The sequence below is a fragment of the Onychostoma macrolepis genome, chromosome 07 (assembly GCF_012432095.1).
Source record: "Onychostoma macrolepis isolate SWU-2019 chromosome 07, ASM1243209v1, whole genome shotgun sequence".
Taxonomy (NCBI): domain Eukaryota; kingdom Metazoa; phylum Chordata; class Actinopteri; order Cypriniformes; family Cyprinidae; genus Onychostoma; species Onychostoma macrolepis.
The window spans coordinates 48,208,873-48,236,696 of NC_081161.1; the positions used below are offsets into that span (position 1 = coordinate 48,208,873).

The following is a 27,824-nucleotide window of genomic DNA, read 5'->3' on the forward strand; positions in this document are numbered from 1 at the left end:
GTGGATGCTGCACACCGGTGGTGTTTGAGGAGAGACCCCCCATGATGGTGAAGCGCTCTGGGTGTACAGCTATACACAATACAGAACTATATAAATGCTTAATTCATTCATTCATTCATTCATTATATGAGCCATAAAAGCCCGATGGAATAAATAAGATATAAAACATTAAACACATATGCATTTTTAAAAATGTTTTCTCATACGGTTCAATAAATGGTTTGATTTCAACAGTTCTGATTTTTCTGACTATTATTTAATATTTCAGGCTTTACAGGGTTAAACCTAGTGCTGGGCGGTATGACCAAAAATTTATATCACAGTATTTTTCAAAATTATACTGGTTTCACGTATATAATGGTATTTATTTATTTTTAATGCATGACCGGGTGTTACCCACGTTTTCTACTGATTGAGAGAGGAAATACTGCAGTAGATTGACTTAGAGTGCCCTATTTTACTGTCATGATGAACGAATATTGTAGAAAAATTCCACCCTAAATAGTGACTAAACACGACCCAGTAATACATGTTAACCAGGAGTCATTCTCATTTACAGGTGCTGGTCATATAATAAGAATATCATCAAAAAGTTGATTTGTTTCACTAATTCCATTCAAAAAGTGAAACTTGTATATTATATTAATTCATTACACACAGACTGATATATTTCAAATGTTTATTTCTTTTAATTTTGATGATTATAACTGACAACTAAGGAAAATCCCAAATTCAGTATCTCAGAAAATTAAAATATTACTTAAGACCAATACAAAGAAAGGATTTTTAGAAATCTTGGCCAACTGAAAAGTATGAAAATGAAAAGTATGAGCATGTACAGCACTCAGTACTTAGTTGGGGCTCCTTTTGCCTGAATTACTGCAGCAATGCGGCGTGGCATGGAGTCGATCAGTCTGTGGCACTGCTCAGGTGTTATGAGAGCCCAGGTTGCTCTGATAGTGGCCTTCAGCTCATCTGCATTGTTGGGTCTGGCATATCGCATCTTCCTCTTCACAATATCCCATAGATTTTCTATGGGGTTAAGGTCAGGCGAGTTTGCTGGCCAATCAAGAACAGGGATACCATGGTCCTTAAACCAGATACTGGTTGCTTTGGCAGTGTGTGCAGGTGTCAAGTCCTGTTGGAAAATGAAATCAGCATCTCCATAAAGTTGGTCAGCAGCAGGAAGCATGAAGTGCTCTAAAACTTCCTGGTATACGGCTGCGTTGACCTTGGACCTCAGAAAACACAGTGGACCAACACCAGCAGATGACACGGCAGCCCAAACCATCACTGACTGTGGAAACTTTACACTGGACCTCAAGCAACGTGGATTCTGTGCCTCTCCACTCTTCCTCCAGACTCTGAGACCTTGATTTCCAAATGAAATGTAAAATGTACTTTCATCTGAAAAGAGGACTTTGGACCACTGAGCAACAGTCCAGTTCTTTTCTCCACAGCCCAGGTAAGATGCTTCTGACGTTGTCTCTGGTTCAGAAGTGGCTTGGTAGCCCTTTTCCTGAAGACGTCTGAGCGTGGTGACTCTTGATGCACTGACTCCAGCTTCAGTCCACTCCTTGTGAAGCTCTCACAAGTGTTTGAATCGGCTTTGCTTGACTGTATTCTCAAGCTTGCGGTCATCCCTGTTGCTTGTGCACCTTTTCCTACCCAAATTCTTCCTTCCAGTCAACTTTGCATTTAATATGCTTTGATACAGCACTCTGTAAACAGCCACACCGTTCAGTAATGACCTTCTGTGACTTACACTCTTTGTGGAGGGTGTCAATGTTCATCTTCTGGATCATTGCCAAGTCAGCAGTCTTCCCCATTATTGTGGTTTCAAAGAACAAGAGATACCCAGAATTTATACTGTAGGGATGGTCATTTATTCAAACTCAAATATTCTTTATATTCTTATATTATATTAAATTTATATTAAATATTCTAATATTTTGAGATACTGATTTTTGACTTTCATGATTTTTGACTTTTCATGAATGAATATAATATATAAGTTTCACTTTTTTAATGGAATTAGTGAAATAAATCAACTTTTTGATGATATTCTAATTATATGACCAGCACCTGTATAATCGTGACATCGTCTGATAAAATCAACATGCATATAACGTTACACTAAAGAGCGGCTGTGCGGTGGTTTTGGCTATATTACTTTTTTGTCTCATTCAGCGCACTGCCTGTGTCTGAGTAACAAACTAAAAATAAAAATAAAAATTGCATAACATTAACAGACGAACTATGCTCATATTTATAATTCCAAGCAGTCAGTTAGCGGCAGGTGCTTGGAAACGCTGTTTTGTACTCATTCACTGACGAGTCTGCTGCGGTACGACTGCTGCATGCGCTGCTTCTCAGCCGAGAGACGCGACGCTGCACCGGGAGTCAGATCTTCTGTGTCATCACGTTCTACTAGTTTTACAGCTTCAGAACTTTCACGCTTAGTAACACATACAGCTGTGTCCTCTCCACAATGCAATAGTGTAAAGAGTCTCCTCTCAAACAGTGCCGCGTTCCGAACATTATTTAAATGACACCGTTATTGCGGTATTTTAAAAATTCATATCATAAGAAAAATAAACACCGGTATTCGGTATGAACCGATATACCGCCCAGCACTAGTTAAACCTATTGAACAGACTTTAATAAAATATCTTCCAGCTCAGCCTCGTCAATGAACAGATTCTATAGCTTTATGATTAAACCCATGTCAGTGCAGAACATCATCACACACAACACAATCATGTTTGTTTGGCTATATCAGTGAATCAAGGTTAAGGATATTAACTCCTAACTTGACCTCTGACCCCTAAACCAAACCCTCACAGACATCACTAGACCAAAACATAAACATAATTTGGTAGATTTATGAGCCTTTTTTAACCAATGAGAACACATAAAATAAGAAGAAAAAAGGCGATTCAGCTCATCTCTCACGATTCGACACGTTTACAAGCTGCTAAACACCCAGAGCGACTGCGGACATATTTAATCTGCTCAACATAGTTAGAATTTCCCGCTCAGGTTTACTGGGTGAACATCAGTGTGTGTGTGTGTGTGTCCTCGCCGTATATCACTGCAACCCTCTCTCATTTTAATTAGATTCTGTGAGGGAGGATTTCTGAAGGCAAAGCTGCCAGGAATACACACACACACCCCCTCACTGTGATCCTGTGTGTGTTTCTAAGCTGTTTGCCTGTTGGTAAAACTCATGACTAGGCTATCACTAGCCAGCTAAACTGCTTAAAGCAATTGGCCACCAACACACACACATGAACATATCACACATTTCTACTGTAACTACTACATATGTCATTTAGGGAACTTTTTTGTCAGATTTAGCTTATTTCTGAGGACAAATAAGTTCACAAACCATAAACACACACACACACACACACACTCACACACACACCGCAGGGGCTGTTTTAATGACGGCTTGATTCTGAATCATATGGTGAATCAGACACTCTTGATGAGTTCAGACACAGATGATGAAGGACATACATCATTCTGTCACTGTCAACACACAATATCTGCAGTCTACAGAGAGACTGTAAACAGAGTCTGATAACAATAAGTCTGCCGCTCAGAGTGCTGTCCAGGTAGGGCTCTGAGCTTGAGATGAGGAACTAGCCGTCCAGTATTAATGTGAGCAGCTCCTGCTCCAAACTCCAGATAAAGACACGTCATTTCACACTCTTTCTGACAGGACTGCAGTATTCAGCGCATTCCCAGTCCTCTCTTTTCCAGATAGCATCCGCATGCGTCTCTGCGCCTCTCTGTCTGTCTCTTTATCTCTCAGGCTTAGCGCGTTTGGTCAGGAGTATGGCAGATAAGCTGCTTTACTTCCATGGACTACATCTCCCATAATTCCTCTGGAGTGCCTCTGAAATCCCACACGAGGAGGAGACGGCGGCGGCGAGGATTTGCTCAACAAGCCTCCATATTTTCTCATTGCACTGGATTTTCCTCCACAAAACCAGCAGCTCAGCGGCGAGAGTCGACGAGACCCTCCACAGACTCACTCACGCCAGCAGTCGCGTGTTTTCACATGCTCATTCGCTAAAATGTATTATTAAAAAAACAAGGTGATGAAAGTCAATTCTTCTAAATTAATCTTGACAAACTATTATATTATAAGTTTTTATAATCAGAAACTCTTTCAAAAGATGGAAATTATTCATTAATTTGTAACGAGTATGTGGAAAAATCGTAAGGGCTATTCAGACTTTTATTATGAAATCAAGATAAACGTGCAATCATGCAAAAATCAGTGGAAACCTTGATTATTTTTCATGTGTTCAAAACGTAACATCCATTGTAGTTTTTCATCTAAAAAAAAAAAGTGTAAAAAAGTGTTGAAAGTGTAAAAAAGATAGACAGATTTTCCATTTATGATGCAACGTCTCTAACAACACGAGGCAACGTGATTTTTTTTTTTTTTTTTTTTAGCAGTTTTAGAGTCCAACATGCTTTGAAAAATATATTTTATATTAAAAAAAATAATAATAATAATAATTGTTTCTACTTACTGAACTTTTGTCACTTCAACAATAATCTGCCAAGTGTCTGCCTTCTGTGCTCCAGAGCATCTAAGATGTGCAACCATTTTGGAGTCTACACCACAAAAGTGGGACTAGCAGGTTAAAACGCATGTGAATACAGTTCCAGCATGCAGCGTAGAGTAACTAGTTGCATGTAACGCAATTACGTAATTGAATTACGAAACAAATATAACTAATCTGTTACAGTTACTTGTGAAAATTGTAATTAATATGGGGGGGTTACATATGAATACTTTCACACACAGACAGATATTATTAGTTTCTTTCCAAAATTGCACTGACAGGATGCGTATGCACGGCGGACGGTGATGGCTGCTGGGTGTTTCGGTCCCTTTCCCTTATAAATTATCCCTGCTAAGAGTTAGGCGGAGTTTTTTACGTCACCTTTTTGTTTAAGATGCATCCAAGATGGCATCCAAAATTGCACTGACTGCTCTAAAATATGAGACACCAATGTTTCAGGAGTTTAGGACACAGAACAGGACAAGTTTATTTGATAACTGATTTATTTCCTATTTGGGTTTATGTATGTTTTATTTTTTTAAAGTAACTGTTTTTCCAAAGCATTGTTAGATGGCAGTGTTTCCTGTCATGGCTGTGCAAAGATTTGATTTCAAAAACAGTATCATAGCTATTAAACTATTTCTTGTTATGATTTTAAATCTGTATTTAACCCCAAATGATGTCAGAGTAAAAAGAGGTGCTAAAGTCTGATTTTATGGTGGCCGTGCTTTAAATTAAATTATTATAATCTTAATTAACGATGAAAGGTTTAGAAAGTCTGATAGTAATCAGTGTTGAGTGCTGCTGTAAGGTTAACCCTGCCTGCTTTACATGTTTGAAAATGAATAATGAGAAATTTGGAAAAGTAATCAAAATGTAATCAGTTACATTAATAAAGTAATTGAAATAGTTACACTACTTATTACATTTTAAAAAGGGTAACTTGTAATCTGTAACCTATTACATTACTGCGACCCAAAGTAACCTCCCCAACACCGCTAGCATGTGAATGCAGTGTATGCTTTAGCAGATCTTCAAACACAATGTGACATAAAGAACCTGAGACAGCAAAGAGACTCAATTCTGATTTTATGATGTCTTTAAGAATCGCTGCTTTAAAAACACCTCCTGATCTGACAAGACTCTAATACAACATCAGCCACGTGCGTGTGTGTGTGTGTGTGTGAAGATATTTAGCTGAACGTGGTCAATAACACAGTGTGAAAGTCAAAAGTCTCCAGTCATTTCATTTCTCTGTCTCGTATGTCTTCAGTGAAAGGCAACAGAAGTGCAGCTGTCAACACATTCAGCTCTAAGCAGAGTATGATTGATTGAAACCAATACAGTCTCAAACAGCCGCCATTATGAATAGAGAGAGAGAGAGAGAGAGTACAGCCACTTGCACTATATGCCTATACTATACATCACTATATGCACTAAATCCAACTGAAGCCCTGCATACAGAGTTTTGTAAAAGCACCCTTAGAGTACAGAGAAACACACCTGATAACACATGCAGGGCAGAATCAGGCCAACACCCTCTATTAATCCACATTGAGAAAAGAGCCATCAAATTTCAGATTTTTTATCATAAACTAAACAGGCGGCGATGTAGAATTGGTGGGCGGGGCTAAACAGGTGGCAATGTAGGATCGGTGGGCGGGGCTAAACAGGCAGTGATGTAGAAGCAGGCTTGATTTACATCACTGCCTGTGTAGCCCCAGAGGCGGTGCTTATTCACACTATTACATCATAAAGTGTCAAATTCCAAAAACGCAACTGCAATGCTATTTGGCCCTAAAGAGAGATTACACAACAGCAGAATATGTGAGCACAGTCAGAGACCACAAACTGAGAAAAAACATGACGAGAGCACAGCCTGGCTCTGGAGAGGCATACACAGACAGAGCTGCTTATTACTGTAACCAAACAGAGCTACACTTCATAACCACCTGCTCCAACTACTGACATTCAAACACAGCTCTTTCCCAAATTTGAAATGATTTGTCCCAACTTCGAAAACCTGGAGAATGATGCACAGGCTCAATATTTGCTGAAAAAAGAGACTGCGTTTCTCTAGCAGCAAGGTACATTAATGCCTGCCACAAACAGAGGGAAAAGTTGACCAATGTAAAATTAACAGCTCTGCGACCATGTTTATTTTGCTCATATAAATGCTTTGACAATACACAATTTGAATATGAGAGACAGAGAGAAAGAGAGATACAAAATAAAAGCATATTCCAGCAAGCGGGCAACTTAGAGAAAGTCTGGTATATTTTGGGAGAGAAGGAAAAGTGTATCCACCTGCAGCGCAGTATGTGTCCTCCAGCTAAACCCTCTCCATTCATCACGTCTCTCTGTATTCATTTACTTTGTCATTTTTTATTTATTTATTTTAAACATACATGTATAATATGGACGTGTACATATGTTTATCAGCCCCCTTATTTATGCATGTTATTTTTTTCTGAGTGTGTGTTTATGACTCAAATCTTGATTAGATAATTGGATACTTTACTGTGAACAACAGATGCAGAAGATTATTAAGGCAAAACCTCTTAAAAGTAATTTTAGTTACACTTTATTTTGATAGTCCACTTTAGACATTCTACTAACTATAAGTAACTTTGTAACTACATGTCTACTAACTCTCAGTAGGGTTGGTTTAGGGTTAGTAGAATAAGTTGACATATACTTGCAAAGTTTCTCATAGTCAGTATGTTGTATGTTGTGGACCCATCAAAATAAAGGGTCCCACTTTATATTAGGTGGCCTTAACTACTATGAACACTTACACTGTTATATAATTACACTGTTGATCCATCCCTTACACCTTAGCCCACCCTTAAACCTACCCATACCACCAAACCTGTCCCTAACCTTACCTGTATCCCCCTCAATGGCAGCAGAAGTGTTTTGCAATGCAATATGAAGACAATAAGTATATTGTACTTATTTTTTGATGTAAGTACATAGTAGTTAAGGCCACCTAATATAAAGTGTGACCAAATAAAGTGTTAGAAGATATTAAGCAGACAGTCTACTAATACTCTAATGACTGCTAGTTGACTGCTGTGTTTTTGTGTGTTGTTGTATTGTTACACTTTAGCATCATCAACAGAAAGATAGAAAAATAATGCGGTTTGACATGAATGTCACACTCACAACCTTTAGTGGTTCATGACATCTTTATAAAGATCAGCAGAAGAGAAGAAACATGCTGTACTCACCCACTAGAGACGAGTCTCCTACAGACAGACAGACAGAGAGAGAGAGAGAGAGAGGGAGAGAGAGAGAGAAAGGGTTAGTGCTCATGTTCATCCATCAGCTCTTACAATTACCTGAAAACACTCACTGCTCATATCAGAACACAAGTTTGTTTATTAATAAATAATACAATTATCAACCTGATAAGTTAATATTAATTATGGTTTTATGCAATTAAATTGTTCTCAGTCCCCAAACAGAACATCAAGGTCAAAGCAGATTGACATTAAACAGTAAATACATGAACATATTCAACAAAACACTGGATCTCATTTCTGTAAATATTCAGGACACGGCTGAAAATAAAATAAAGTCAAAAATAAAATAAAATAAATTAATTAAATGAAAATGAAATTAAAATAAATGTAAAATAACTCCACATAAGTACATGGAAATCTCTGTAAATAATCACAATGGGGCTGAAAAAAAATCTGAGTAAAGGCATGGACTTCAGCATTCATAGACATTAGCCACTTTTCCACTGTCGGGTCAGTGCGAGCCAATGCTTTAAACGGGACGCGGGGCTAATAGCCTCGGACCTGCAGCACCGAGCCCAAAATCAAGATGCGTTTCCACCGTCGGGCCTGAAGCTCTGCTGCACTTCACTAAAACACGCCCTTTACACGCCTCTCTGGAACAACGTCACGCAACCCCATCATTTCACCAACAAAGAGAAGTTATCAGACAACTAATAAAAAATAAGTTACTTGAACTAGTGCAATCACAAAATAAAAGCGTCCGTTTGTTTGCATGTGTTGTTAAAGATTTAAATCCAAAAGTATCGATGTATAATAAGTGATAAATTGATCACATGAATTAATTCATCAGTCACAGAAATAAAGCGGCATGAATGAACTGTTATTTCACAAAAGAAAAAGGACACATAATGTTAGTCTACTTATTCAGGCGAGTCTGTTTCTGTTTATTTGTAGTCACATCACATTTAGAAAGAATGATAATTTCTATATTTCCATTGAAAATACGACCTGAGTAGCAGAGGGAGCTCCCGAACAAAAAACATTATATTTTTATGACATACATGCGGAGCTAAAGTCTTGAGATGAGACTTATGACAGATAAAATATGTTACTAAGTAAATACACGATTGTGATGGAGAATGAGAAGCTGCCATCTGATTTCTTCAAGCGGTCGTATTTACCATGTTTACTATTGTAAACAATTCTGGCCTGACAGTGGAAACACGGCTATTCTGAACTCTATTGATGTTAGACAACACGTGTCAGGTCCTACTCATTGTTGAAATCATACTCTAGATTTAATATTGTCACATGGAACTTATGTTAATGGTGTTGAAATTCTGCAGCAAAGTGATGATATCTCAGATCATTATCTAGTCTTGTGTAAACTCCACATAGCTAAAACTGTTAATTCTACTCCTTGCTACAAGTATGGTAGAACCATCACTTCTACCACAAAAGACTGCTTTGTAAATAATCTTCCTGATTTATCTCAATTCTTCAGCATTTCCAACAGCGCAGAAAAACTTGATATAAAAGAAACTATGATCATATGGACTGTGGCATTTTAGATGCGGTTGCTCCTTTACGCTTAAGGAAGATTAAGGATAAGAGTCCAACACCGTGGTATAATGAGCACACTCGCACCCTAAAGAGAGCAGCCCGGAAAATGGAGCGCAGATGGAGGAAAACTAAATTAGAGATATTTCGTTTAGCTTGGCGGGAAAGTACCCTATCCTACAGAAAAGCATTAAAAACTGCTAGATCTGATTACTTTACGTCTCTTTTAGAAGAAAACAAACACAGCCCCAAGTATTTATTCAATACAGTGGCTAAATTAACTAAAAAAACAACTAAAAACAACTTGACCCCAACTAATTAATTAATTACAGACCTCTCAAATCTCCCTTTTCTGTCAAAGATACTAGAAAATGTAGTATCATCATCACAACTATGTTCCTTTTTAGAGAAAAATGGTATCTGTGAGGAATTCCAGTCAGAATTTAGATCGTATCATAGTACTGAGACTGCTCTCATTAGAGTTAGAAATGACCTGCTTCTATCATCTGATCGTGGTTGTATCTCTCTATTAGTGCTACTGGGTCTTAGCGCTGCGTTCGACACTATCGACCACAACATTCTTATAAATAGACTAGAAAATTATGTTGGCATTAGAGGAAGCGTATTAGCATGGTTCAAATCGTACTTATCTGACCGCCATCAGTTTGTAACAGTAAATGAAGAGGTATCATATCGATCACAAGTGCAGTATGGAGCAGTGTTGGGGGTAACGCATTACAAGTAACGCGAGTTACATAATCAGATTTTTCAAGTAACTAGTAAAGTAACACATTACTTTTTTTTTTTTACAAGAAAATATCTGAGTTACTTTTTCAAAAAAGTAACACAAGTTACTTTGTTTTCCAATTTATTGACAGACAAGTCTCCTGTCCCCATATTGGGAGAAATCGGAAAGTACAGAGGCGTTGTGTGCGCTGTGTGAACATGATGTTACTGTAGTTCAACCATACTAATAAGCAAAAATAACTTTAGATTCTGTTTAGATAACTTTTTGTTCTACTGTACAGACGTGAATTTACTTTTCCTTCAGCCTGAGGTTTATTCATTACACTTTTTTGGTGTGAAAGGGCTTTTACATTTGCTATAAATATAACTTATTACAGTATATTAAAAACAATCAAGCCCTGCTCATATTTAAAAAGTAAGGCGAAAGTAACGCAAAAGTAACGTAACACATTATTTTCAAAAAGAGTAACTAAGTAACGTAATTAGTTATATTTTTTAGGGAGTAACGCAATATTGTAATGCATTACTTTTAAAAGTAACTTTCCCCAAAACTGGTATGGAGTACCTCAAGGTCAAGTCACATTTATTTATATAGCGCTTTTAACAATACAGATTGTGTCAAAGCACTTAACAGTATCAAATTGGAGGATAGAGTGTCAGTAATGTATAATGATAAGATTAAACACTCAATTTTCAGTTAAAGGCATTTCATTATTGAATTCAGAGATGTCATTGTCTAGCTCAGTTTAGTTTAAATAGTATCTGTGCAATCAAATTGACGATAATCGCTAGGAATCAAGTGTCCCCAACTGAGCAAGCCAGAGGCGACAGCGGCAAAGAACCAAGGCTCAGTACTAGGGCCGTTACTTTTCACGCTTCACATGTTACCCGTGGCAGATATTATCAGGAAACATGGTGTTAGCTTTCACTGTTACGCTGATGATACTCAGCTCTATATTTCTTCGCAGCCCGGTGAAACACACCAATTTGCAAAACTTACAGAATGCATAGTTGATATAAAAAACTGGATGACGAGTAATTTCTTACTGTTAAATTCTGTGTTAATTATAGGATCAAAAACTTCCACCAAAAACTTGGAACACTATCTAACACTTGATGGCTGCTCTGTAAATTCTTCGTCATCAGTTAGGAACCTAGGTGTGCTGTTCGATAGCAGTCTTTCCTTAGAAAGTCACTTTTATAGCATTTGTAAAACCGCATTTTTCCATCTCAAAAAAAAATATCTAAATTATGACCTATGCTCTCAGTGGCAGTTGCAGTTAATTTATGCCTTCATGACCTCAAGGTTAGACTATTGTAATGCTTTATTGGGTGGTTGCTCTGTGCTCTTAATAAACAAACTCCAGATGGTTCAAAATGCAGCAGCTAGAGTTCTTACTAGAACCAGGAGCTATGACCGTATTAGCCCGGTTCTGTCAACACTGCACTGGCTCCCCATTAAATAAAGTATACATTTTAAAATCTTGCTAATTACCTATAAAGATCTGAATGGTTTAGCTCCTCAGTACTTGAGCGAGCTCTTATCACATTATAGTCCTCTACGTCCAATGCGTTCTCAAAACTCTGGGCATTTGATGATACCTAGAATATCAAAATCGACTGCGGGCGGCAGATCCTATTCCTATTTAGCTCCTAAACTCTGGAACAATCTACCTAACACTGTTCGGGAGGCAGACACACTCTGTCAGTTTAAATCTAGATTAAAGACCCATCTCTTTAGCCTGGCTTACACATAACACACTAATACGCTTCTATTATTCAAATCCGTTAAAGGATTGTTAGGCTGCATTAATTAGATCAACCGGAACCGGGAACACTCCCCATAACACACGATGTACTCGTTACATCGTAAGTAGAATGGCATCTACGCTAATATTTGTCTGTTTCTTTCTTATTCCGAGGTCACTGTAGCCACCCGATCCAGTCCGTATCCAGATCAGATGGTGGATCAGCACCTAGAGACGACCTCTACAGCCCTGAACGTTAGTGGAGCTCAGGACACCTAGATGAGCCCAGAGACAGATCCCCAGTGAAGACCTCGTCTCCTAGACGGCCATCAGGACAAGACCACAGGAACCAGATGAGTCCTCTGCACAATCTGACTCTGCTGCAGCCTAGAAGTAAACTGCTGGTTCGCCTGGCCAGAGGAGAATGACACTATTTCAACACTATATTTCCCTTTTTTTATAATGTAAATCTGCTAAAGCGCTATATAAATAACGGTGACTTGATCTACCCATTACAGAAAACCCGTTTACATTGTTACACTTTCAGATAAACATCATTAACTATTTTTATTTATTTTTTATTAAATTTCAGGTTTTACTATCCTTGTGGGGTCATTTGGTTCTTACAATGTAGCATAAACAAGTACACACTTGCTCACACACACAAAACAAACAAACACACACACACACACACACACAGAAACAGACACACACACACACATGGCACAGATCAACCAGATCCTGACTGCAGAACAACACTTATGGAGCTGCACAGGAACAGGAAGTGATGTCATCAGTGGGCAGCAGTGGAGCAGGGGAAGACGTAACTACACACAAATACGCATGAGGTCAGACAGATGGAGCGCCTTGTGAATGTCACGAAATAACTCAAACGAGAGCAGCCAGAGGACACTCATGATTCATGCGTGTGTGTGTGTGTGTTTGTCACAGCTGATAATAGCAGCAGCAGATGTTTAGCTTATACATAAGCAGTCTATAAAAATAAATGATATGGATCCAAATTTCATGCCAGTTGTGACACACACACAATCACAAGGTGTTTCTCTGTGTTTAGTAGGTTTGTCTCTTCACATACATTAGTGAAAAATCTGGAAACAGTCAATTAACACAGTAACAGTGAAAATATATTTGCATATTTAATGCTGTAACAAACAAACAGAGACACGGCCAGTAAAACCACTAATGAGAAATAATGAGAAACAGCAGCAAGAGAACATCTCACACACACACACACACACACACACACACACACACACACACACACACACACACACACACACACACACACACACACACACACACACACACACACACACACACACACACACACACACACACACACACACACACACACACACACACACACACACACACACACACACACACACAGTAGCCTGAATCATGTGGTGTGTGTCAGTTTTCCAGAGCCTTCACTCTCTCAGCTGGAATGAGCTGCAAACATCACAACCTTCCTAATCTATCGTCCAGCAAACCTGCCGTAGTATACACTGAATGACGCTGAACCATTGACGAATCGCTCATGTTCCTCTTTTGTAAGTCGCTTTGCATAAAAGTGTCTGCTAAATGCAAACATATATGCACACATATTTAATCTTACAAGTACAATTTTGGCTGTATTATTGTGTCCCCTTCAAATATTGTTCTTGATCAATTTGACGTTTATTGTCCCCCTACTTTTAAATGAAATTTACGCTCATGGATGAAGAAGGGTGAATTAACTCTTGCTTTCTTCTGTGGAACACAAGACATTTTGAAGAATGCTGGGAACCAAACATGATGGTGAATAAATGATGACAGATGAATCGTTTTGGGGTGATTCATCCCTTTAAACTAAAGATTGGAGTGTTCGTGTGAATACATACAGTATATATAATAGTTTAAATACAGACACACACATATGTGATTAATGTTCAAGACAGGCAAATGCACCATTTTATAAAAAATCATGCCAGTTGAACTATTATGAATATTCAGAATATTGTGCTATTGTATTTCGGTGGTGTTTCTTCACTGGGCATTTATATGAAATTACTCTAGCATTCAACAATCTGCTGGCAGTAAAGCTATTTATTTATTTATTTCAAAAGCCTTTATTCATCAAGGATGCATAAAATTGATGAAAAATGACAGTAAAAATGTATAGTGAGCCCAGACTTTTGAACGCTAGCGTACATTTAAATAATAATAATAATAATAATAATAATGATTATACAGCATCCTCTCATGGCATCCAGCAGGGCGGCGCAACTCACGATGAAAACATGATGAAGGGACACGACAGACTCATTCTGAACCATTACATGAGCAATGAAAGAAAAAAGGAAGAGCTGAAGAGAATCTGCAGCCAATTATATAAATGTCCATCTCTTTTATTTCATTCGTAGCATCCTGCCAGAAAGACAGAAAAACAGAAAGTAAAAGAGCCCTGAAAATAAACCTATAATAACATCACTGGCCTTTTAAACAGACACCGAATCACAGGCGCTTCATTTATCTCAGTGTTTCTCTCCCGCGACACACATGAGGGAATCCGTCAGCAGAGACCGGATCTGACAGCAGCGAGATGAGAGGAACATCGGGAAATTCCCTCTCTGAACCAAACCATGAGAGAAACGGACAGATCGCCAGAGACGGCCAATACAAGCCAGCATCAGCCCGCTACTGCTGTGAGGGCAGACCAGAAACATATTAAACACTGCTAAATGCGACCTGAAGAAGAACATGCTTAATAATTAAAACTGTTTCATTAACATTGATTAGCAGGGGAATCTAACGAGAAGAATTAATGCAGAGGAATCCATCACTGCAGAAACATATTCACTGACACAGCAAACAGCACATTTAGATCCAGCTACAGAGATCTGAGATTCACCCGAGATCAGGACGAGTGTGTTTCTTCATCAGGTTTGTAGAAATGTGTCTCAGCAATGGATGCTCTGCAGTGAATGGGTGCCGTCAGAATGAGAGTCTGATAAAAACATCACAATAATCCACAGCACTGCAGTCCATCAGTTAACATCTGGAGAAGACACATCCAGCATTAAGACGTTTCTAACTAAAACACGAGTCTATAATCCATAATAACTCTTCCTCCAGTGAAAAAGTGTTCTGGTCTGAATCCGGAGAGAAGTCTGCAGATCAAGCAGCGTTTGCAAGAAAAAACAGTCCAAAACAGCTTTAACACAGTCTTCTCCAGATGTTAACTGATGGACTGGAGTGCTGTGCATTATTGTGATGTTTTTATCAGCTGTTTGGACTCTCGTTCTGACGGCACCCATTCACTGCAGAGATTGCAGTGGGCAACTGATGTTGAAAAGACAGGTAAAATATGCAAATCAAACTGATGTCAAAAACTTGACATGATTTTTATTTGATGTAAATTGAACGTCATTGGCCCTCATACATTAAACCAATTTCAGTGTCCCAATTACCCCTGGAAGAAACTGAATTTAAAATGATGTTACAGCATCTTGATCAAGTCTTGACTGATCAATCAAGACAGATTGATATCAAGGTGCCCGCTGGACCATTGCTGAGACAGTGATGCAGTGACACATTTCTCCAAACCTGATGAATAAACAAACTCATCCTAATCTTGGATGGCCTCATTTTTGGCTGAACTATTCCTTTAAATATGTTTTCAATCACCATCATCATCATCATCATCAGTAATATACACAGGTTTACTGTGCATCAGAAGAATGGAGACGCAGCCTCTCTCATGTCTGAGTGTTATTCGGTTTCTTCACAGCTAAAGAAAGAGTGTCAGAATGTCACGGAGAGATTTCACATGCTCTCAACCTGCTGTGATTTTAATTAGACACAAACGCTATAAATAACGTTCACTACAACACAATCTAATACCAGACGGAGCACTTCAACAGGTGAGAGGATGACTGATGGGTGATATTACAGAGAGACACAATTAAACCTATATCACCGTCATCAGTTGAAGGAAAACATGAAGTTCCTAATATTTGTTTTGGTTCATTTCCTGTGAATCTGAGATCACGAGCTTCAAGCGTGTAAATAAACACAGAGCCGAACTTCCCTCTCAAAACCGCAGCGGCAGCTCGTCAAAATAAAAGCTTGAGTGTTTACTGTGTGAAAATTAAGATATCAATGGATTTTTATGTCATTCATTTTTAATTATAGAGTGTTATTATAATATAGTTTGTATACTTAGTTTATTTTGTATTTAATAATAATTTAAATAAAAGCATGATAATTATTTTTAGGTAATTTTTAGGTTTGAGGTGGTTCTTGTAAAAAGTAAACCCAAGTATGAATATTCCAAGTTTTATTTATTTATTTATTAAGATGAGTTGTTCTGCCCATCTTTCAACTCTTTTTGAAGTGTTTTTTCTTCTTCTTCTTCTTCTTCTCTATGCAGAGCTCTTCAAGTCAGCTGGTGAAAATCACTATATTTTTTATGTTACAAAATATGGGCATGACACTGACACACTGTTGATTCTGGTCTGTTCACTGGCATCAGCGCACACACATTACTGTATTATTTCTGTACTCTGGAATAAAGTGCACTGGACATCTGCGTCATCTGTCAAAGGTTGAGCGGAAGCGAAGCACACAGAGTCTCTGCAGCAGGTCAGTGCTCTGAATCCACGTCATCAAACACCGACTCTGATCTGAACACATGCAGACACTTCACCTTCATCATCATTCACTCAGACCTCCTGAACCTTAACTGCGATCTGGACTCGAGTGTAAGAAAGTAGAATTTGAATTAAAATTCATTGATTTATTACTAGACAGAGTAGTGTTTATTGAGACTTAAAGTCTTGATTTTTTTATTTATTTATTTTTATATATGTTGCTACATTATATCAAATTTAATGAATAAACTTTTTTGAATCAATGTGGAAAAACACTTCATTTCCCAGAATGCATCAGTTTCTTTGAATTGCACTTCAGTACCTTCAGCTTAACTCTACAGCTGTTGCTGGGAGAGGAGCCTGTTGCCTGGTAACCGTGACAGGCAAGCTAGAGGAATGATGGCATGGTTACCATCACCACGGCAACACTGAGAAAGAAAAGATGTACCTTACAGCAGAGAGAGAACATAATAAACCCATTATAATAAATGTCATATACTGTACACCTGTGCCTTTCAGCAAGTAGGAAACATACAGAAATTGAATAAAGTCAACAAACACTAAATAATAAATTAAATATAGATAAATCCTTAAAGCTACAGAAGTTATCGATTTCCTCTTTTTTTCTTTTGTTCTTTGATGAACAGACATCACAGCTGCTGGGTTATTACACTGAAAAAAATGGTACTTCATTTTTTTTTTTTTTTTTAAGGTAAGTGGTTGCAAGCAATTTATTTTCGCTACATTTAAATAAACAAATTTGTTTATTTAAATGTAGCTAAAATAAATTGATTGCAATCACTTACCATAAAATACTTTAGTAAATTCAATGAATCAGTGTAGGTTATTTGGCTGCTATTACTTTAAGAGCTGCCGCTGCTGAATGTGGCATGGATCTTACACGCATGCTCGTAGTTTCATTTGCGCTACAGGCTACAGTGCTACGAGTGCAGTATAACAGCAGACAGGACAGGAAGATTGTTTTTTTACTGACAAATGTCCGGACAACATCTCATCTGACCACAGCTCACCGTAGTTCTGCCGAAGCTCCTTGTCACCTGTACAGTTTCCGCGCTCGCTTGACTCACGCCTAGCGCTGAGGCGAAGTGGAGTGCGCATCTAAAAAGTCTCCTGTTTGATGTGGCTCTAAAGATGTTCTGCGCCTAAATAAACGCAATTCTTGTCAAGAAAAAAGAGACAGACGCAGCAGTTGTGAATGAAGTGGCCAACCTCTGCCCCTGTGTTATTTTTAACGCATTAAACGGAAACTTAATCGCCTGTGTTTAAACATTCAAAAGAGTTTAAAGGATTCAAGCACAAGATGTGAAAGTACTCAACTGAGTACTCTCGTGCGCACACAGAGAGCGTGCAAACACCAAACCGAGCTCTCCTTCACATCCTCCTGTGCCTGAATGAGCAAAAAACGTTGCCAATTTAAACATACGAACACAAACAGATGCAAAATGCTTAATTCAGCACCGGTGCACTGTGTTCAGTCTCACAGCCAGCGAACACCGAATTGAGTTTTCCATCTTCTTGCTCTTGGACCGACAAAATGATGTCGAAATATGCGTCTTGGCAAGTATCCTCGAAAAAATCTTAGTTCATGTAAACAGTTGAGAAACAAATACTGGATTATATCGGATTGCCTCTTAAAGTGACCGCACCTAATTTACTAGCCGCTGTCAGTGTCCTTAATGTTAATCCAAGAAAATAATAGCGGGAAAATCACTTACTGCTCTGTAGTTTTTACAATAATTTATCTATACAGTGAAGACTATGCGATGCTATTTTACATTTGATTATTCAGTTTCTGTACCTGAACACATACAAACTTTAAAAAAAAACACTTAAGCATTGTTTAATTTGTATCTTTGTTCTATTTATTTATTTGTGCTATTTACACAATTTCAAAGAGGGCCCATGGGAACAACCTGCACCGGGCCCCGCAAACCTCAGCTACGGCCCTGTGTGTGTGTGAGACTGACCCTGATGGCCTTTAATGTGTGACTGACCGCATGTGTTCCTGCTTTTCCTGATCCGCTCCGGGTGTTAATCCCACCTCTGGATGCTGAGAGTGTCGACGCTTAATTCCCATAATCCCCTGAACACAACAACACACACTCCAGGCATCTGCCGGCTCTCATCTCAGCGCCGGACACCCATCCATCCGTCTGTGTCACGGCGATGTCTCATTATTTTCAGCGGAATTTCTGGGATGGGAGTGGTTTTTCCCGAAGGATGGACAGGTTGTTTACAGACTATTTTATATTTCTGGTCAAGTGTCAGAGCGTGAGCAGATAAATGTCACGCGTCTCTCTCACAGAGAACACACACTATTTTCTGTCAGCGGCTGAATCTCTGGTCGCCGTTTCATTAAACGTGTCGCTTTCCATGCCGATGTGAGAAAATGCTTTTCAATTTCAGATCAGAAAGCAATTTGCGCTGGAGAAAATGGAGGCGGCGGGCCGTCATGTCAGACTGTAATTATCAGACCGGTCCGTCTGTCAGATGCTAAACGCCCCAAAAACCAGCACCGACAGACAGGAGCCGGTTCACATACACAGAGTCACGGCTCGCGTCTCAGTCACAGACATTCACTCATCGACTGCTTCTGTCACGTATCTCACTGACACTACTGTAGAGTTTGTTGACACTATTTTAAATCAGAGTTTATTTTGATATTTTCTGGGATATGTTTAATTTTATTAAGGTTTTAGTATTTTTGTTGTGTCGCTCTCTTGTTTTTATTTTGTTGTTTTTAAATATACAGTTGTTATCATTTCTTATTTCAGTTTTAGATTTGGCCACTAGCTGAAATAAAGGTTGTTTACGTTTTATTTAAAGTAACAATTTTTTTTTTCTTTGCTGTTTTCGTTTTGAATAATCCTGCCCTATAGAACTACAGTAATAAGATTCAGAGTTGTCTGCATCTCTCTCCTGATTTTCATTCTGTTTGTGCCGCAGATATCAGACCGCTTGGAGGAAAGCTGATTTCTGCGGATGTTGCCTGAGCATCTAATTTGAGGGCCGTTATTAATGCGCTGAAATACAGATCTAATCATTTGCTCTGCTGGTTATAACGCAGCCGCTCGCATACGGACAGCAATTTGAGCAGAGATTGAGCTAATCAAACTCCTCAGTGATTCTGAAAGATGCCTGGAGAAAGAGAGACAGAGAGAGACGTGTGTTCGACATGACTGGACAATTACAGACAGACTGAGACAGAGAGAGAGACTGGCTGGACGGACAAACACACACACACCTCAAATGTTTTGGGGCCAGGGACCCTTCACAGGGGAGAAAATGCTCCCAGGCTTACTACAGTTTAGGGTTGCTCCGATTGATCGGTTACCGATCACTATAATAATCGTTTGGGGATGATTGATCGGCGGTCTCTAAAAAAGGCGTATGCGGTGAGTATTTTTTCTGCGCTCATCATGACTGATTAGAGCGTTCACACCTGCACACGGCTGCGGTCCGGCAGTGCGTTCCTGGAGCGGTGCAGAGAACATCTGAACATATGAACATGGATTGACACGAAAATATAGTAATAACACCATAAATGCATATAATTAAAGTCTATTGTGTTTCACAGTCAACACATATGGCTTTTTGGCTAGGTTTAAAGGGAAAGAGCACTTTTAGATAAACAAGGCAATAATAAATGGTAAGGTACAACCTAAAGGCCCACCTTAAGAAAAAATGTGCTACTGACTGCGCGTAAAATGTATAATTGCAGAAGAAATATATAAGTTGTATTGAACATTAATGGAGCAACAGATTTTGTGTGAAAATAAATCATTCAAGTTGTTTATTTTGTTTAAAAATCTTATAAATGTATGAGGTGGCAAGAGGGGCCTTTTACCCCCACACACATGGGGTACACGGTATTTATACAAATACTTCAGCTAAAATAATGTTTTGTTTAATAATGTCTAAGTTAATACTTGTTCAAAACAATCACTTTAGCAAAGTTTGTAATGTTTTCTGCTTAATTTGAAAAATAAATAAATAAATAAATTGTTGCATAAAATATGTTAATACAAAAATATATATATTTTAAAATACAGAAGCAAAATCATTTTAATAAGTAAAGATTCTGAAAGTATTGAAGGAGATCCAATAATAATTCAAAATACATTTACAGTAGTAACAACAAAATATATTTTATTATATGATATGATTAACCCTTTAGGCGCCAGGGTTTGTTTGAAAAAAAAAAAAAATGCTGGATTTTGACATCAATATTTCAAAAGCTTGTAACTTGAAAGGGCTTAAAGATAGAGATCTACTGTAAATTAGAAAAATGTTGCACTGTAAAAAATGATATGATGAAAAAGTCATGACAACTTATGTTTTAAAGTTACTTTAACTCATAAAAATAATTTAAGCAATTTCAACTTTTTTTTGTAAGTTATGCTTGATTTTTTAAGTCAGATTAATGTTATTGAAATTCAAGGAGACCAATTTAATTCAGTAAACTTAACATTTTAAGTTCTAACTTACTGGCACACTGTAAAAAAAAAAAAGTTGAGCCAACTTAAAAGTTTGCTCGACTTATTTTTGTGCACTGTAACACCCGACAAGTTAGGTTAACTCAAACTGTTTGAGTAAACTTATTGCCTTAAACCATTTAAGTTTTTAAAACTAACAATTATGAGTGCTCTGAACTTATTTCAGTTGAGTTCACTAAAATAAGATATACATTTAAATTAAGTGATTAATTGAGTAATAATTGAGCATTAGTGATGAACACTTGCTGTTAACAAACATAATCACTGAAGAAAAAGAAACACAAGAACAACTAACTTTAGTCACAGCCTTAGATGAAATCAACTGAAATAAAATACACTAAATCTCTCAAGATCTGATTAAACAACCCCACAAACATCATCACCAGCTCCACTTATTAATAACCAGACTGACTTTATTTCTGTCAGACATCTACAAAAGATCTTATTGAGAATTAACTAAGGTTTAGATGTTGATTTATTGTTTCAGTTGAAGTAACCATGTTAGAGATCAGTGTCTGCTTTAGTTGGGCTCTTGACCCTTGACTTCTGTTTTAGTTTATTTTTTCCTCCTCTTTTTCTCTGGCTGTTGTAACCGTGTGTTTTTCAAACATATTTGTTATAACTCAAAAGCCCAGAGAAAATGATCAGTAGTTGGTTGTTATATGTTTATAATGACAATCATCTGTTAGCGAACTGATCTCATTGTGTGTCTAATCTCTGATTAAATGGATGTTGTATTGATTATAGTAAGAGTGATTCTAAGAGCCAGTGGTTCTGTGACGGTCAGTTAATAGAAAGGACTTTCCAAACAGTTTGTCCACAAAAAGTTTTAATCTCTGGAAGCCGCTAGACTCACACAGACATCAAGAATCAGCTTATGAACCTCAACAATGGTGACCATTAAAAAAAAAGTAAATTCATGCTGCAATGCATGCTGGGTACTAGCATAGTACAAAACTCATCCATGGATCCCAGCATGCATTGCAGCATGATTGTTTTTTTGTTTTTTTTATATGGTCACCATTGTGAATGAAACAACTAATACTGAAAAGTCCAATCAGCTTACAGAGAGCAGTTCAGTGCCAGTCAGGATTTTACAAAGTGAGTTGAAATGACTGGTATTTGTAATTTGTTTATACTTAAACATTTAAGGCAGCCACAAAACTTGCGTTTTTAAGTTGAAATAGGTGGAAATTTTTTACAGTGTGGGCATGACCTAAAGTTTATGTGGGGTGTAAATATATTAATCTAATTTGCATATTGTGATGTCATCAGGGGGCGGCCCTCGTGAATTTCATAATATTCAGGAAATAGTAGATATTGAATTGATATTTGAACTTATTTGCATGTTTTTTAGGTTTTTTTTTTCTTTTTATCCTCATTCCAAATAATCAGGAAAAGAAGAAACCAACAATAAAACAGGAAAAAGTACTAATTTATTACTATATTACTATACTATGTAGTAGTAAAACGCATGTGAACAGTAGCCTACTTTTTGATCAGTTCATCAGTAATATTCAGGAAATAATAGATATTGAATGGATGTTTGAACTTATTTGCATGTTTTTTTTTTTGTTTTGTCTTTTTATCCTCATTCCAAATGATCATGAAAAGAGGAAATCAACAGTAAAACAGGAGAAAGTAGCAAATTATTACTATATTACTGTGCCATAGTAAAATACATGTACCTATTTTTTTTATCAGTTGACCAGCTATCTGCCCAATCAGGTATCTAGGTGACAGTTTATAGTTCTTGAGAGTATGTACCTCTCATTGCATGGCACAGCGCACAGACCTACCCCTCACTGACTGCACCTGTACTGCCTGCCGGCGGCCTTTTGAGCGCGCGATCAGAAAAAAAGACGCAGTCTGGCCGATCATCAGCAACGCGATGCCTCTCCTATGGACACTAAGACCACGTCCACCCCTGCCACCCTCATCCCCGTTGGGTAAAGGCTCGAAATGATCACTTGATGGTGCTTTGTGAACACTCTCGCCATTTACGGCGGCGCCATTGCGCATGTGAAGATGTACCGGGAGATGCGCGATCATTAGACGGACGATCGTCATTTCCAAAGGCAAATATTCCCCTTCAGAGTCAGAACAGGCGAATAACATTTGCAACACATCCTCACAGGATCCTCACATGATAACTTTTTATTAGCCATTTGGCGATTTTCTCTCACAAATCTCACAATTTACTCAGACGCTATGAACTGAACTGCTTCCGCATCAATGACAGGAACGCTCACTTTCTCTGCTATTTCCTCGAACAATTTTGGTCTAGAATCGAAGGACTACATGTCTGCCATCTAGTGGTAGGGAATACAAATGAGATATTGCACTATATTAGGAACTACAGTCTATTTAATGAAGTATGACGTCTTGTCGCAATTTTGTGACTTTGGCGCTTAGAGGGTTAAAACAGTCCAACAGAGGAGGGAGGGTGGGGGTTCTGGAGGTGGGTGTGGAGCAGGAGAAGGGCAGGCAATGGGGAAGGGACAAAGTTCATAGGGCTAGGGTGGAGTTGATGGAGGAAGGAGCCAGGGAGGAGCCCGGAGCAGGAGGAGCCAGGTGGCAATCCAGAGACCAGTCAGGATGGCGGCCCACGGCGGAGTTGACGGCGGGAGGAGCCATGGTGGAGAAGGGGCCGACGATACCAGGGGGCTGACTTACGGAGAAAGAGCTGCTGGTGGTGGAGACCCAGGTGGAACGGGGCAGACGGAGAGCCGGGGCGAAACTGAGGATCCGGAGACACAGGAGATTCAGGGCTGGACGGAACCAGCAGAGACGCAGGAGATTCAGGAGCACCGGTTAGTACTTCTCCAAACCAGTCTATCAGGTCCATCTGGAAGATGTCCATCAGTTCCTCTTCATAACTCCCAGAAACCAGATGCAGCTCACCCTCAGTCGTAGGAGTGTGGGCGGGGCTTCCCTCCAAGCCCTCGTACACCACCAAAACTCCCTCGAAGACGGACGATGTTGCCGGCTCACGCACTTGGTCAGAGGATGATTGAGGCTCAGTCGCAGCGGGCTCAGGCTCTCCGTCTGCAGTGGGCTCAGGCAGTATCTCCGTATAGCGGGGTGACAGCTGGCTAATCTCTGGTTCGGGAGTGGGGCTGGAGATATCCTCCTCTGAGGGGCTGACGGAGAAAAACAGTCCATTATTCTCCAGCACCCACTCCACACAAGCGGCAAAATCCTCTTTGGGACCGTTCGCTGGCAGGCGTGCCTTACACCGCTCGCTCAAGCTGGTGATGTAGAAGACGCATAACGAGCGGTCAGGGAAGTGGGTAAGGCACGCCAGATCTAGAAAGTCCCTTGTATGGTCCTCCAGCGAACGGTCCATCTGCTCCAGGCACAGGAGTTGTACGGCTGGCAAGGCCATTCCGGGAAAGAAACAAAAATAAACAGAAAGAAAAACGCTGCTTTAAAATAACTCACTTTTTCGGTCTGCTATTCTGTTACGTGTGTTAGCTAAATAAATGCACGATGAAGGAGCATAAACAAAAACAGAGTATTTTAATAAAAATCCAAATCAAGAAACAGAGAATATCCAGGAGCAAGGGGTAGCAAAACACATTGATCAAATAATAGCAGACAAAGAAACAAGGATGAACACAGGTTTTAAATACAAAACGTAATCAAGGGGAAACAGAAACAGGTGAGGAGCTAATTAACTAATGAGGAGAACTAAGGAAACTGGGTCAACATGTGACAATATGATATTTATAACAACATAAAATATGATATTTACCATCTGAATCTAACCATGTCATGTGAACATATGGAAAAGTCAGCCATCTATTAATTATTATGTTAATTACTGTGCGCCTTTAGCCCCAACAGCAGGGGCGCTTTTTACCCCAAATACCATACTTTTACATATTCTTTCATTATTTAAAAACTTACGCTTTAATTATCTTAAACAAAACTGAAAATTGTTAAGAAGACCTTTGTCTCAAAATATATGCATTAATTTTAGCGATTCTCATTTGCTACTTAAATCTACAACATTTTAAAAAACATAAAATATTAGATCAAGTAAGCAGAATCAACTTTGCACTGCTGCACGCGATCGCGTCAAAGGTCAGACAAATAAACACGTGCATGTTGAAAAGCGAATGTTTTACAAAGTGCTAAGACATGTTTTTGTGCCATCTAGCGGTTTAGATGAAAATAATATCAAAGGCGCCTTTAGCCTCGCCCCGTTGTACGCTACTCTTGGAGGTAGAAAAACAAAGTTCTTTATGAACCGCAGGATTGCTTGTAAGAAAGATTTCAATGAAAAAGGAAAGGCAGTAGAGCTGACTGTTTCTGTCAATGGTAAGTTTGTGATAACGTGAGAAAGTAGTTTAAATGTTTTGCCACTTGAGCAACTTAATATATAAATCTAGAAGTATATGCAAAAGTAAAAAGCATTGAATAATGTGTTGCTTTGCTTATATGTATTGTGTTCAAACACGTCTATGAAAGATTGTATTACTGTACTGTGTAAAAAATAAAATAATCACAATGCTGAAAAACCATTTTCAGTAACAATGTTTGGATTTGAAATCAAAATAATGGACAAATGTTTGTGGTAAACAGCCACAGATCAGTTGCAGACCCCTGTGTTGAAAGCACAGTCAGTGCTGCTTCTGCACCGCTTACGTACCGCACATGGACTGCATACACACTGCAAACGGAGTAGGCCTATGTGTGAACCTGGCATAAGAGGCCACCTCACATACAGCTCACAAAATCAGGCTTGTGCTATGTGTAAGCTATTGCACGATTGTAAAATCAAAAATGCACTGCATGATCAAACATTTAGGTGAGATAAATATTTATTTTTGAAAAAAATATATTCTAAAAAATGCCCCCTCCCCCCCCCTCAAATTAAAAAATCCCCTCTCACAAGAGTCAGAAATTAATTCTCAAAAATAAAATCCAGGCCCTGAATAAATGTCTAAAAATCCTGATTGGAGTATCACTATAAATAATTCTACATAATAAAAAATAGGCTTTAAAAAGATCCGTATCGGTGATCAGATCGGCAGATACTGCTTTCTGTGATCGGTAATCGGCCTCAAAAATCCTCATCGGAGCACCCCTACTACAGTTTATATTGTAATCATCAGATCCTACTGTGCACTCTCTCATCACTGGGCATCACTGGGATTCCACTTTGCTGGTTTGAATCCTATCTCACTGGTAGGTCTTTCAGGGTGGCCTGGGGAGGGGAGGTATCCAAAGCACATACACTGGTCACTGGAGTTCCTCAGGGATCGGTTCTTGGACCCCTCCTCTTCTCCACATACACTATATCACTGGGTCCCATCATCCAGGCACATGGCTTCTCCTACCATTGCTACGCTGATGACACACAGCTCTATCTCTCATTTCAACCAGATGATCCAATGGTAGCTACATGGATCTTAGGCTGCCTGGCGGACATCTCAGCATGGATGAAAGAACATCACCTCCAGCTCAACCTGGCAAAGACTGAGCTTCTTGTCTTCCCTGCCACCATCCGTTTCACCATCCAGCTAGATTCATCAACAATTACATCAAGTTCGGTCAGAAATCTTGGTGTAATCTTTGATGACCAGCTGACTTTCAAAGACTATATTACACAAACTGCTTGATCTTGCAGGTATGCATTGCACAACATCAGAAAGATCAGGCCCTTCCTTACACAGCATGCTGCACAACTTCTTGTCCAGGCCCTTGCCATTTCTAGGCTGGACTACTGCAATGTTCTTCTGGCTGGACTTCCATCATGCACAATCAAACCTCTACAAATCTGACAAATCTGACGTCACAGAAGTCAGTTAATTCTCAGCACATAGAGACTCCTTCACCTAGATATCACTCTATAGAGACTGTGTCTGTTCCCCAAACTAGAAAATACAGAAAACATCCAAACCAAAGTAAGAGTAACAATTTAATTAATATTAAATCCCTTTCTACAAAAGCACTTTTTATAAATGATATGATCACTGACCATAAACTAGATGTGCTTTGTTTGACGGAAACCTGGCTAAAACCAGATGATTACATTACTTTAAACGAGTCTACACCCCAAGATTATTGTTACAAACATAAACCGCATCCTAAAGGTAAAGGGGGAGGTGTTGCTACAATTTATAGCAATATTTTCAATATTTCTCAGAGGTCGGGTTTCAAGTATAATTTGTTTGAAGTAATGGTGCTTCATATAACGTTATCCAAAGAAACAAGTGTTAATGATAAATCCCCTGTGATGTTTGTACTGGCTACTGTATACAGGCCACCAGGGCACCATACAGACTTTATTAAAGAATTTGCTGATTTTCTATCAGAATTAGTGCTGACTGCAGATAAAGTCTTAATTGTTGGCGATTTTAATATCCATGTTGATAATGAAAAAGATTCATTGGGATCAGCATTTATAGACATTCTAAACTCAATTGGTGTTAAACAACACGTGTCAGGACCTACTCATTGTCGAAATCATACTCTAGATTTAATACTGTCACATGGAATTGATGTCAGTGGCGTTGAAATTTTGCAGCAGAGCGATGATATCTCAGATCATTATCTAGTCTCCTGTATGTTCCATATAGCTAAAGCTGTAAAGCCAACTCCTTGTTACAAATATGGTAGAACCATTACCTCTACCACAAAAGACTGCTTTATAAATAATCTTCCTGACTTATCTCAGTTCCTCAGCATATCCAATAGCTCAGAACAACTTGATGATGTAACGCAGCTGGAGAAAATCAAAATTAGAGGTATT

General features: G+C 38.7%; 1 protein-coding gene across 8 annotated transcripts in view; it reads right to left on the minus strand.

Annotated features, from left to right (window-relative positions):
* The window catches only part of nrxn2b (neurexin 2b), a 476,055-nt gene that overhangs the window by 287,775 nt on the left and 160,456 nt on the right, over positions 1-27,824 (minus strand). For all 8 annotated transcript variants that reach the window (XM_058781462.1, XM_058781464.1, XM_058781461.1 and 5 more), the window contains one exon: positions 7,820-7,837. In XM_058781462.1, coding sequence (XP_058637445.1) covers positions 7,820-7,837 — 18 coding nt within the window. The remainder of the gene's footprint in view (positions 1-7,819; positions 7,838-27,824) is intronic.